Consider the following 12267-nt stretch of genomic DNA (forward strand, 5'->3'; position numbering starts at 1 on the left):
TTGCTGTGGTGTGTTGGTCAGGGGCACGACAGGCAATTATTATGAAGAATTGTATGAAAAGTAAAAGTTAGGAGGTTAGCGTACGGACATGGGATATTAGCGGGTAGAATTTCTGGGCCAGTGTCAAAACATGAAATAGCCCAACGTTAGTCAGCATGTAATAAAAAACCGTAGGTAACCTTTGTAAAGGGCAGCAAGAGTCTGGGATCCAGTGATTAAAAGTCCCAATAATTTAGAGCCATTCAAACAGCCCGATCACAGCTGAGACCACAGTGCTTAAAACGAGGACGAACTGTGGCTTCCTGCTACAGGTCCACCAAAAACTGTTACCCTTCCCCAAGCAGTGAGGCTGGTCAGCACTTCCACCCACCAACCCACCCCTCCACACTCCCCCGACCACCACTACTTTATCACCTCCTGTCAGGGTCACCTTGTGTACAGACGCTCCTGTGCCCAGCGTCACTGTACGGACACATGACCAATCTGTGTATATGAGCTATCTTATGTATTTATTGTGTTTCTTCCCCCGGCCCCCCAAAGGTTAATTTGCAGGTTGAGTGAGTGGTGAGGAAGGCAAATGCAAAGCCAGCATTCATTTTGAGGGGACTGGAATAGGAAAAGCAAGGATGTGATGCTGAGGATTGAAGGCGCGGGTGAGCAGTTTTGGGCCCCTGGTCTAAGAAAGGCTGTGCTGACACTGGAGAGGGTCCAAAGGAGGCTCATTAAACCGATTCCGGGATTGGAAGGGTTACCACATGAGAAACGGATGAAGGCTCTGGGCCTGTGCTCACTGGAATTCAAAAGAACGTCGGGGAGGCAGGGGGAAATCTCACTGAAATCTATCGAATGGTGAAAGGCCTCAATAGAGTGGCTGCAGGGAGGTGGGGGGGGGGGGTGAGTCTAGGGCCAGAGGACACAGCCTCGGGGGTAGAGGGGATGTCTGATTAGAACTGAGATGGGGAGGGATTTCTTTAGCCAGAGGGTGGAGAATCTGTGGAATTCGTTGCCACGGGCGGCTGTGGAGGCCAAGCCACTGGGCATACTTAAGGCTAGATTCTTGACTAGTCAGGGAGAAGGCAGGAGATTGAGGCCATGAGGAAGATTGGATCAACCATGTTGAAATGATGTAATGCTCTTGATGGGCCAAATGGTCTAATTCTCTTCCCATATCTTCTGGTCTTTTTAATCACTATTATTGTGTTCTTTATCTCACTGTGTCTTTCTCTGTGCTGCATCAGATCCGGCGTAACAATTACTTTGTTCCCCTTACCCTAATGCGCGTACATGAAATGAACAGCCCTGGATCTATAGGTCCTACCAACCTACCAACAAGGCTTTCAACTTGTTGATCTGCTTATGCAGTTTCTGGCATTCCTTGTACTTCTGCACATAGCAGGACTTCCCTGTCAGTAGCTTAGCCTTTAAGCTTGCAATCTCCTTCTGGACCGGATGGTCGGCCGAGATAGTCACCTCAGCACAAGCCTAGAAGCACAACAGACAGACATGGATAGATTTCTATGGTCTCAGCAGGGTTTTCTACTAACAGAATGCTTTGAGTGCGTCACCGGAGCTCTTGTGACTTAACGGGTAGATGTATGGCTTAGTGCGAGAATCGCTGGTGCGTTTTATCGATTTATCTATTTGAGATCCGTCGTGGAACCCACCTTTCTGGCCCTCTGGGCCATCCCGCACAGCAACCCCCGATTTAACCCCTGCCTAACCCAAGACCAATTAACCCACCAACCAGTTTTGTCTTAGGATGGAAACCCACGCAGTCACGGGGGGGCAGAACGTATGAACTCCTTACAGGCAGCGACAGGAATCGAATCCCGGTCGCTGGTACTGTAAAGCGTTGCACTGACATCTACCCTACCCTACCACCCCCGACTCTGCTGGCAAGACAGACCAAACACACCCCCCCACCCCCCAAAGCATCTCTTCTCATTTAAGAAAGTCCTGAATTCGTCTTCACTTGATCCCTGGGGGGCTTCATCTGTGCCCTCCAGAGCAGTTCTACTCTGTTTTACTCCTTGGGGGTTACGTTCGCCCCTCCCGCGATGGCTGGAGCGGTCGAGCTGGGAAGAAGTTACGGTACGCTAACCATTGTGATCCAGGGAGGGGAGGGGGTGGGTCCAGCCCTGGCGGGTCAGTTGACCTGTTCTACCTGTGCTCAGTCAGGCTCCCAGTGAGGACCACCCCAACGTACAGACTCCTTACAACTAACGTTCCCTCTAATTTTTAGCAGTCAGTGTGCGCAAAAATCTTAAGTTGTGCAAATTCTTTTTCTGTGACAGAAGTACGTGCGCACTCTCAAGCGCGCATTGCACAGTTTATGTAGGTTTACAAAATACTTGAGGTAAAACTGCACAGAACAACAACAAAATAACATACTGATTTAAGTCACTCTGTTACTTTCTCTCTCCTGTCTTTGATCTACTCTGGGTTTGATCGTTTCTCGCTCCTGCTCATCCGCACACAACCGTAACATGCGCAGTGCTCCTGTAACGGGTAACGACGGGTTCTGTTGCCTGAGCTTTTGTACACCGTCCAAATGCGACTTACTTGCCAAATGATGCCTCAAAAAGTCAACTTTCCAAACATCATCCCACTTCTTGCCGCTAGCAAATTCTCCAGCAACTTTCGCGTCATGACAACACAGTTAACTCCAGTTTCTGAATCATACATAAGTATTTCTCGTAGCTGAACGTTCATGTCCTCATGAGCTTTCCCTGTAGCAGTTTCTACTATTTTGTTAAGCCATTCAACTGTGAACAAATTTGCAGTTCTTCCGCACTTGGCGCACTTCACTCCTTTTGAATTCAACATAGTGAATCAATATTTTTTTCAATAAAAACTTAGTGAGCTATCTACAGGATTCAAAACGGATCTTTGTAAACTTTACGATATGAACACTGTCTGCCGCCGAGATGCAGCTATACAAACCGGAACAGGAAAGGTGAGGTGATGTAAATTAGTGACGTGCACTGTGGTATTTGAAAAACCGACTAACTAGTTAACAGAAACATTTAGCTAAAAGATTATTTTCAGTAAGTACAATAATTAATTACTACGTTATTTTAGGTAACTAACCTTTCGTGCGCACATTAATTTCCTTTGCGTGCTGGTTGAAAAACGTGTGTGCGCGTTCCAGACGCGCACAGCTTGAACGCGGGTCACTGACGCTGTACGCGGGTTACGGTGAGCAATTCGCCACTGCGCCACCCTGACTTGGGCAAGGACTCAACCTTGCCACCTACAGTATTTCCATAAAGTGCTTTGTAACCCCCACCCCTCCCCCCGGTTAAAGAGCTTGAATAAGGTGCAGTTTAAAAGTCAAAGTAGTCTCCTTATTCCACAGAAGTTACTGGAGGTGAACAGAACCAATTGGTTCCTTAAGGTTGTTATATCTGGGGGGTGGTAATGGGGACAAGCTCCCTCTGCCTATTAAATGCTCCCAATGGCGTGTGCCTCAAATAGCCTCTGACAACCAAGTCCAGCTCCTGCCCTTCAGGTGTGGCTAAGATATTAAGCCCAGTGGAACCGTTTCTACTGACAGGAGAAGGGGCAAAGGGGAGGGGGGGGGGAGCTACTGGTGCCTTAAAACTAGTCGCTGCAGGCAGATGGGGCTCGTCAGCTGTCGTTGGCAGCTCATCCAGGAGAAGGAAAACTCTGATCTCAAACCTCCACTGCCTCACACTCACGGGGAAGGCTTTGGGAGTAAATCCTGAGGGAAAAACCGGGAACTGGAGTCCCTGAGGCAGTCCTATGTCGAGTTCAACGCTGACTGGCAACTCCTGCGGCCAAACTGTATCGGTCTCTGCCGTTCCTTTGGGTTCATCAGCTGCGTGGAGAGGGGGAGCCCGCTACACGGGCAGCAGCTTGCTCTCTGTATCGTACTGCCCAGGCTTGCGTACCTGGACAGCCAGGGTGCAACATCCATGGTCAACCCAGACGGACAGAGACCCGTAGAATCAACTGGACTGCCTGTTAAAAGGGACCGCCACAATGGACCACAAATGGCCATGCTCACGCAAGGCGAAGCCAAACAGCGTGGAAATCTGGAGTTGCACATCTCCTGGCGGAAAGGCGCAGATTGACGTCGACCGAAATCTATTCGCGTAGGAACCCACCCACAGTGACTGCACGGGCGCCTGATGATCGTTTCTTCTGGTTGCTTCATTTGGAACAGGAAATCAATTTCAATTCAACGAGATTACCTGTACGTAATTGAATTATGTTCTGGGTGAGGTGGGAGATCAAACCATCATGCATAAGCTTATCTTCTGCTTTGCTTCACTCACCTGGAGTTTGGATAACAGTTCCATATAGAATCAAAACGTTCACTTGATAAGGGAGCAAACTGGTTACAAAAACAGTAACTTTCCCCAAGGCTGATCAACACTACCCCACCCCTCCACACACCCCCAAATGCCACTACTTTACCATTTCCCGTCAGAGTCACCTTGTGTGCAGACACTCCTGTGCCCAGCATCACTTTATGGACAAACCATCAATGTACAGTACGTGAACGATCTTAGAGTCATAAGAAAAAGTACAGCACAAAACACGCTCTTCAGCCCATCTAGACCACGATGAGTCGTTTGAAGTGCCTACTCCCAATCAACCTGCAATGGGACCATAGCCCTACCATCTGTGTGCCTATCCAAACTTCCCTTAAACGTTGAAATCAAGCTCACATCCACCACACGCGCTGGCAGCTCGTTCCACACTATCATCACCCTCTGAGTGAAGAAGTTTCCCCTCATGTTCCCCTTAAACAATTCACCCTTCATCCTTAAACCATTACTCCTTTTAAAATATTTATTATTTCTGTTTTGCACTACTTTTATTTCTAACTATTTTACACACAGTGTCTATGAAAGGTATTCACCGTTCCCCCAAGATTTTTTCATGTTTTATTGTTTTACAACATTGAATCACAATGGATTTAATTTGCCTTTTTTTTTGACACTGATCGACAGAAAAAGTTTCTTTCGTGTTCAAGTGAAATCAGATCTCCACAACGTGATCAAAATGTATCACAAATATAAAGCACAAATCAATTGTTATTCACTCCCTTTAATATGACACACTGAATCATCACTGGTGCAGCCAACTGGTTTTAGAAGCCACATAATTAGTTAAATGGAGGTCAAGGTGTGCAGTCAAGGTGTTTCAATCGATTGGATCTCGAAGGTCCAACTGCCGGCAAGTCAGTATCCTTGCAAAAACTACACCATGAAGACAGGAAAACATTCCAAGGAACTCCATGAAAAAGTTATTGAAAAGTACAAATCAGGAGATGGATATGTAAGGGGTTTCTTCTTTATGTTACAACGTATGTTAATTCTTTGTTATGTTAGAGGTAAGTGTGCTTCTTTGTTATGCTGACAAGAGTGCTTTCTCTCGCGGCGTGTTTGGGTTATAATTACTGATAACGAGAATTGTATTCATTTGTTAACCAATTGGGACAGATGTTATTCTTTCTTGTGGGTCTGTAAGCTAGTGTTGCGCAGGCTTTTGGGGAGTTGGAGGGGAGATCGCAAGGAAGGAGGACATGCGGGATGCACTCTGGTCGACCACTGAGGTTGGTCCCAGGCGGTGGGTCGAGGAGGTCGGAGAAGATCGAATAGTGGACCGAAGACTTCGATAGTTGAGCTCTAACGGTTGTGCACAAATTGACTGAACCCTGATAGGTTTTGGAGCCTTTTCTTTCTTTTCTTTTGTATATATTGTATCACTATTAATTACCTAGTTCTAGTAAGATTTATAAAGTGTATTTTGTAACCGTACATGGTGTGTGGTCTGATATTGTGTGTGCGAGTTTGTACCAATGTGCATTCCACAGCATTCAAGCATACGAGAGACACGGTTTGGCGGGTGGACGGATTTTCCCCTGGACATACATCGGCCGATAGCGTGAGCGTTACAGATACGAGAAAATTTCCAAGTCACTGAAAATCCCTTACAGTTAAGTCAATATGGCAAAGCTGTAAATCTGCCTAGAACAGCCTATCCTAAAAAAACTGAGTGGCCGTGCAAGAGGGGACTAGTGAGGGAGGCCACCTAGAGACCTATGACAACTCTGGAGGAGTTATAAGATTTAGTGGCTGAAACAGGAGAGACTGCACATACAACAACTGTTGCCTGGGCGCCTCACCAATTGTAGCTTTAAGGGAAAGCCACTGTTGAAAAAAAACTCACATGAAATCTCGGCTAGACTTTGCCAGAAGGCGTGTGGGAGACTCTGAAGTCAGCTGGAAGAAGGTTCTATGGTCCAATGAAACACTATGTTTGACATTAGCCAAACACCACACATCATCAGAGACACACCATCCCTACCGTGAAGCCAGGTGGTGGCTGCATCATGCTGTGGGGACGCTTCACTGCAGCAGGCCCTGGAAGGCTTGTGAAGGTAGAGGGGAAAATGAATGCAGCAAAGTACAGGGAAATCCTGATGCAGTCTGCAAGAATACTGCGACCTGGGAGAAGATTTGCTTTCCAGCAAGACAATGACCCCAAGCATAAAGCCAAAGCTACACAGGAATGGCTTAAAGACAACAAAGTTAATGTCCTGGAGCGGCCAAGTCCTGGAGAGTCCAGACTTCAATCCAATTGAGAATTTGTAGCTGGACTTGAAAAGGGCTGTTCACTCACGATCCCCATGCAAACTGACAGAGCTTGAGCAGTTTTGTAAAGAAGAATGGGGGAAAAATTGCAGTGTTCTAATGTGTAAAGCTGACAGAGACCTATCCATACAGACTCGAGGCTGAAATTGCTACCAAAGGTGCATCTACTAAATACTGACTTGAAAGGGATGAGCAATTATGCAATCAATTATTTTGAGTTGAATAACTGTCGTAAATCTAGATCACATTGTAGAAACTTGTTTTCACTTCGACATGAAAGTCTTTTCTGTTGATCAGTGTCAAAAAAAAAGAAAAATTAAATCCACTGTGATTGAATGTTGTAAAACAATAAAACATGAAAACTTTTGGGGGGAGGAGGAAATCTTTTTATAGGCACTGTTATATACTTACTATAACTGATTCACTCACTTCTCTTCCCGTCTATATATTCACGTATTGCATTGTACTGCTGCTGCTAAGTTAGCAAACTTCATGACAGTAAACCTTAAGTTGTTGTCCCACCCCTACCCCTGTGGATAAAGGCTGCCTGCATTTACCCTATCTACATCCCTCAAAATTTTGTACACCTCTATGTACTTAATAATGTATTTCTATTTATTGTGTTTTATTATTGTGTTCTTTATGTCACTGAGCTTTTCTCGGGGGTACTGCATCGGTTCAGTAGTAACAATTGTTCCGTTCCCCGTTACACTTGAGTACGGGAAATGACATTCAGCTATCTTGAACCCTGCGGGCTGTATCATATCATCATTTCAACCAATCAGTAGGATTTCTTAAGAGACACAGACCACACGTCCTACACCACAGACCAGTTAAAATTAATTTTATACTGTAAACTTTGTTAAATGAGATTTTGTGTGCCTTTTTGATTTCAGTGGTCGCCAACCTGAACCCCCAAAAATTCTGTTTTTATTTAGAAATGCAAGGTGGAACCACCAAGCAACTCATCAGCTTAACCCTGGACTACTCACAGGACTGTTAACAATGACCAGTCCGCCTTCGGACTGTGGGAGGAAACCCGAGCACGCAGTCACGGGGGAAGAAGGGACTGGACTGTGCAAAAGTCTTGGGCACATAATATATAGCTAGGGTGCCCGAGTCTTTTGCACAGAGCGGAGGTAATTTTCCGCCAAAAAATTTTAAAATTTCGTAACGTGTGAGTGATGATAAACCCGATTCTGATGCGGGTCTCTATTGTGGACTGTAGGTGGGCAGGGAGAGGGGGATCAGGGTTGGGAAGAGGGTAAGGGAGAGGGAAGCACCAGAGAGACATTCTGTAATGATCAATAAACCGAGTGTTTGGAATCAAATGACCTTGCCTGGTGTCTCAGGGCTGGGTGTGTCTGCACCCCCGACCCCCGGCACTCCTTCTCTGCCACCTGTCCCACCCTTCCACAGTGCCCCACCCTCGCCATCCCCAACATGCTTTGCTCCCGCCAGATTTACAAACTCACTATCTGCTCCACAGATCTGTTGACAAATACAGTACTGTGTGCAAAAGTCTTGGGCATCCTAGCTATGTATATGTGCCCGAATATAATTCGCACAGTACTGTCAAAACTCTTTTTTTAAACCGGCGATGCTGGATTTGAATTATAATCTCTGCCACCCTGAGCTGTAACTGGAGAGGGTTCAAAGGAGGTTAATGAAAATGATTCTAGGATTGAATGGCTTGACATATGAAGAGTATTTGATGGCTCTGGGCCTGTACTCACTGGAATTCGGAAGAATGAGGGGGGACCTCATTGAAACCTAGCGAATGGTGAAGGGGCTTGATAAGGTGGATGTGGAGAAGATGCTTCCTATGCTGAGTGAGACTAAACCTGGATGACAGGGGCATCCTTTTAGACCAGAGATGAGGAGGAGTTTCTTTAGTCAGAGAGTGGTGCATCTGTGGAATTCGTTGCCACAAGCAGCTGTGTACATTTAAGGCAGAAGTTGATAGAGTCTTGGGTCAGTCAGGGCAAGAGGGGATATGGGGAGAAGGCAGGGGACTGGGGGCTGAGAAGGAAATGGATCAGCCATGATGAAATGACAGAATGGTCTCGATGGGCCCAATGGCCTAAATCTGCTCCTCTATCTTGTGGCCTTTTGGTGTCAAAGAGAGAAGACTCCATCCATGCTGGGGACATGCCATCTCAAATCCCATACTGGCCACTGGAGGACTCTTCCTTCCGAGCCAATACTTGCTCGTTGAATCAAAGCAACCCTCCGTGGTTCTACGCCCCCCCCCACACCTGCTCTTCCTCTTCCTCCTTGCGTCCTCAGATCGTCCAATTTCCTGATGTCCCCCAAAGATCCATATCCTCCAGCTCTCCACAGGAGAACCAATACACTTCATTCGGTCCCCCTGCTCGTTAATGCAAGTACCTCATCAGCCAATCACGCGGCAGCGACTCCATATTTAAGAGCATGCAGGCATGGCAAGAGGTTCAGTTGTTGCTCAGAGTAAACATCAGGATGGGGGGGGGGGAGGGGGGATGTGATGTGAGCGACTTTGACCCTGGAATGATTGTTGGCGCCAGACGGGGTTGGTTTGAGTATCTCAGAAACTGCTGATCTCCTGGGATTTTCCACACACGACAATCTCTAGAGCTTACAGGGAGTGGGTGGCGATTTCATAGGTAAAAATGTCCTGTTAATGAGAGGTCAGAAGAGAACGGCCAGACTGGTTCAAGCTGACAGTAACTCAGATAACCACACGTGACAACAGCAGTGTGCAGGAGGTCACCTCCGAACCTTCAGCAGAAAGCCACGAGCGTACAGAGTCACAGAAACAGGCCCTTTGGCCCATCCAGCCCACGCTGAACCATTTAAACTGCCTCCTCCCGCCACCTGCACCGGGACCATGGCCCTACCATCCAAACTTCTCCCGAACGTTGAAATCGAGCTTGCGCGCTGGGCAGCCCGTCCCACACTCTCACCGCCCTCCTGTTCCCCCTTAATCTTTTCACCCTTAACCCATGACCTCTGGATGTAGCCCCAACCAACCTCAGTGGAAAAAGCCTATCTATACATGCCACTCAGAATGATGAATACCTCTATCGAATCTCCTCTCAACCTTCTACGTTCCAAGGATCACAGGTCTAACCTGTTCAATCTTTCCCAACAACTCAGGTTATCCTGCAACCTCCATGCAAACTTTCCCTGGTGCGTGTAGCTGTTACGGAAGGACATTTTCCCGAATCATTACCTCACTCTTTGAGAAGATTTCGTCGACCTTCTCGAATTTGTACTTCCAGTGCTGGATCTCCTGTTGGGCGTCACGGAGGCTCCTCTGGCTCTGCTCCTGACCGGCCTGAGCGACCATCAGCTCGGCCGCGGTCTGAGCCTGCTGCTGCTGGGCCGACCTCACTTGCTTCTCCATGTCCATCAGGCACTGCTGGAGATCCCCCACTTGCTCCTGGAGCTGTCGGCGCAAACAAAATGGAAGAACGTTTATTATCAAGGGTCACGCAGAACCACCATAGAGCTGATTCGTCACAACGCGGTTATTCGATTCTTCACTGGAATTTTTTTTTAAAACATTCATTCTAAACGGCACTGAAAACTTCTCAAGAGCAGCCGCCATTACGGTAAACTTCAATCAGCCAATGAGAGTGCTTTACATAGGTTCTGAGGCACTCACAGCCAATCAGCTATTAGCTCACGCTCAGCCTCCCCCCCCCCCCCCCCCAACCTTGCGTGTAAACTTTCTTACTCCCTCACCAATTTATTCCACCATGTCCGGGAAACAGCCTGCAACTTCCAGTGAGGGGAGTATGGCTAAGGCGTCAGGGAAAATCATTAGCACGGGTGTAATACAGCGTGAGGATGTTAATGATGGCCGTGCTGAAGGGTGACTGCATTCTCGTGACGAGAGCCTTAATAACGAAGAGCTTCGAGATTTGGCAGAGCAGTGCCCCCCACCCCCCGGGTGAATCTGAGGACACGGACGGAGGAGGAGAAACTCCAGCAAGAAACCTCGGCACAGAACTCCCCAGCGCAAAGAGAGGTCTCTCTACGCGATTTCCACTGGGACCCAGCTAACCATGGGACAACTTACAAAGACCAACTAACCCACCGACTGGTACCCCTTTGGGCTGTGGGAGGAAACCGAAGCACACAGGGATCTCAGCAGGCTTGAAAGACTGCAGAGAAGATTTGCAAGGAGAATTCTGGGACTTGACGACCTGAGCTATTGGGAACAGTTGAACAGGTTAGAACGTCATTACCTGGAGCGCAGGAGAATGAGGGGAGCTATACAAAGTTATGAGGGGTATAGATATGGTGAAGGACGATAGTTCTCCCCCTCAGCTTGACTGAGGAGTAAACTGGAGGTTATAGGTTTAGGGTGAAAGGTGAATTACTTAAGAGGAGCCTTCACTGAGAGGCTGGTGAGAGCATGGAACAAGTTGCCAGTTGTAGGTTCAATTGCATTTCAGACAAGGTGAGACCAGGCAGAAGACCAGCTCAGCACGGACTCGATGGGCTATTCATTGGCTGCTTCACCCCCTGAATGGGGGAGGGGAAAAACTACTGCACAGGATCAAAAGAAGCTGCACAAATTTGTAAAAATCAGTCAGCCCCATCATGGGCACAAGCCTCCTTAGCATCCAGGACATCTGCAAGGAGCAATGCCTCCAAGGAGGCAGTGTCCATCATTATGGACCCCCCGTCACCCAGGTCATGACCTCTTCTTATTGCTACCATCAGGGAGGAGGTACAGGAATCTGAAGGCACACACTCAACGATTCAGGAACAGCTTCTACCCCTCTGCCATCGGGGAGGAGGTACAGGAACCTGAAGGCACACACTCAGTGATTCAGGAACAGCTTCTTCCCCTCCGCCATCAGGGAGGAGGTACAGGAACCTGAAGGCACACACTCAGTGATTCAGGAACAGCTTCTTCCCCTCCGTCATCAGGGAGGAGGTACAGGAGCCTGAAGACACACACTCAGCGATTCAGGAACAGCTTCTTCCCATCTGCCATCAGGGAGGAGGTACAGGAGCCTGAAGACACACACTCAAAGTTTCAGGAACAGCTTCTTCCCCTCTGCCATCAGGGAGGAGGTACAGGAATCTGAAGGCACACACTCAACGATTCAGGAACAGCTTCTACCCCTCTGCCATCGGGGAGGAGGTACAGGAACCTGAAGGCACACACTCAGTGATTCAGGAACAGCTTCTTCCCCTCCGCCATCAGGGAGGAGGTACAGGAACCTGAAGGCACACACTCAGTGATTCAGGAACAGCTTCTTCCCCTCCGCCATCAGGGAGGAGGTACAGGAGCCTGAAGGCACACACTCAGCGATTCAGGAACAGCTTCTTCCCATCTGCCATCAGGGAGGAGGTACAGGAGCCTGAAGACACACACTCAAAGTTTCAGGAACAGCTTCTTCCCCTCTGCCATCAGGGAGGAGGTATAGGAGCCTGAAGACACACACTCAGCGATTCAGGAACAGCTTCTTCCCCTCCGCCATCAGGGAGGAGGTACAGGAACCTGAAGGCACACACTCAGTGATTCAGGAACAGCTTCTTCCCCTCCGCCATCAGGGAGGAGGTACAGGAACCTGAAGGCACACACTCAGTGATTCAGGAACAGCTTCTTCCCCTCCGCCATCAGGGAGGAGGTACA

The 12267-nt window shown here is 48.1% G+C and overlaps 1 protein-coding gene across 3 annotated transcripts in view; it reads right to left on the minus strand.

Moving 5' to 3' along the window:
• The window catches only part of LOC132385643 (tax1-binding protein 1 homolog B-like), a 132617-nt gene that overhangs the window by 50132 nt on the left and 70218 nt on the right, over nt 1–12267 (minus strand). For all 3 annotated transcript variants that reach the window (XM_059957830.1, XM_059957829.1, XM_059957828.1), the window contains exon 11: nt 9844–10059. In XM_059957830.1, the coding sequence (XP_059813813.1) occupies nt 9844–10059 (216 nt within the window). The remainder of the gene's footprint in view (nt 1–9843; nt 10060–12267) is intronic.

Source organism: Hypanus sabinus (genome assembly GCF_030144855.1).
Source record: "Hypanus sabinus isolate sHypSab1 chromosome X1 unlocalized genomic scaffold, sHypSab1.hap1 SUPER_X1_unloc_3, whole genome shotgun sequence".
Taxonomy (NCBI): Eukaryota; Metazoa; Chordata; class Chondrichthyes; order Myliobatiformes; family Dasyatidae; genus Hypanus; species Hypanus sabinus.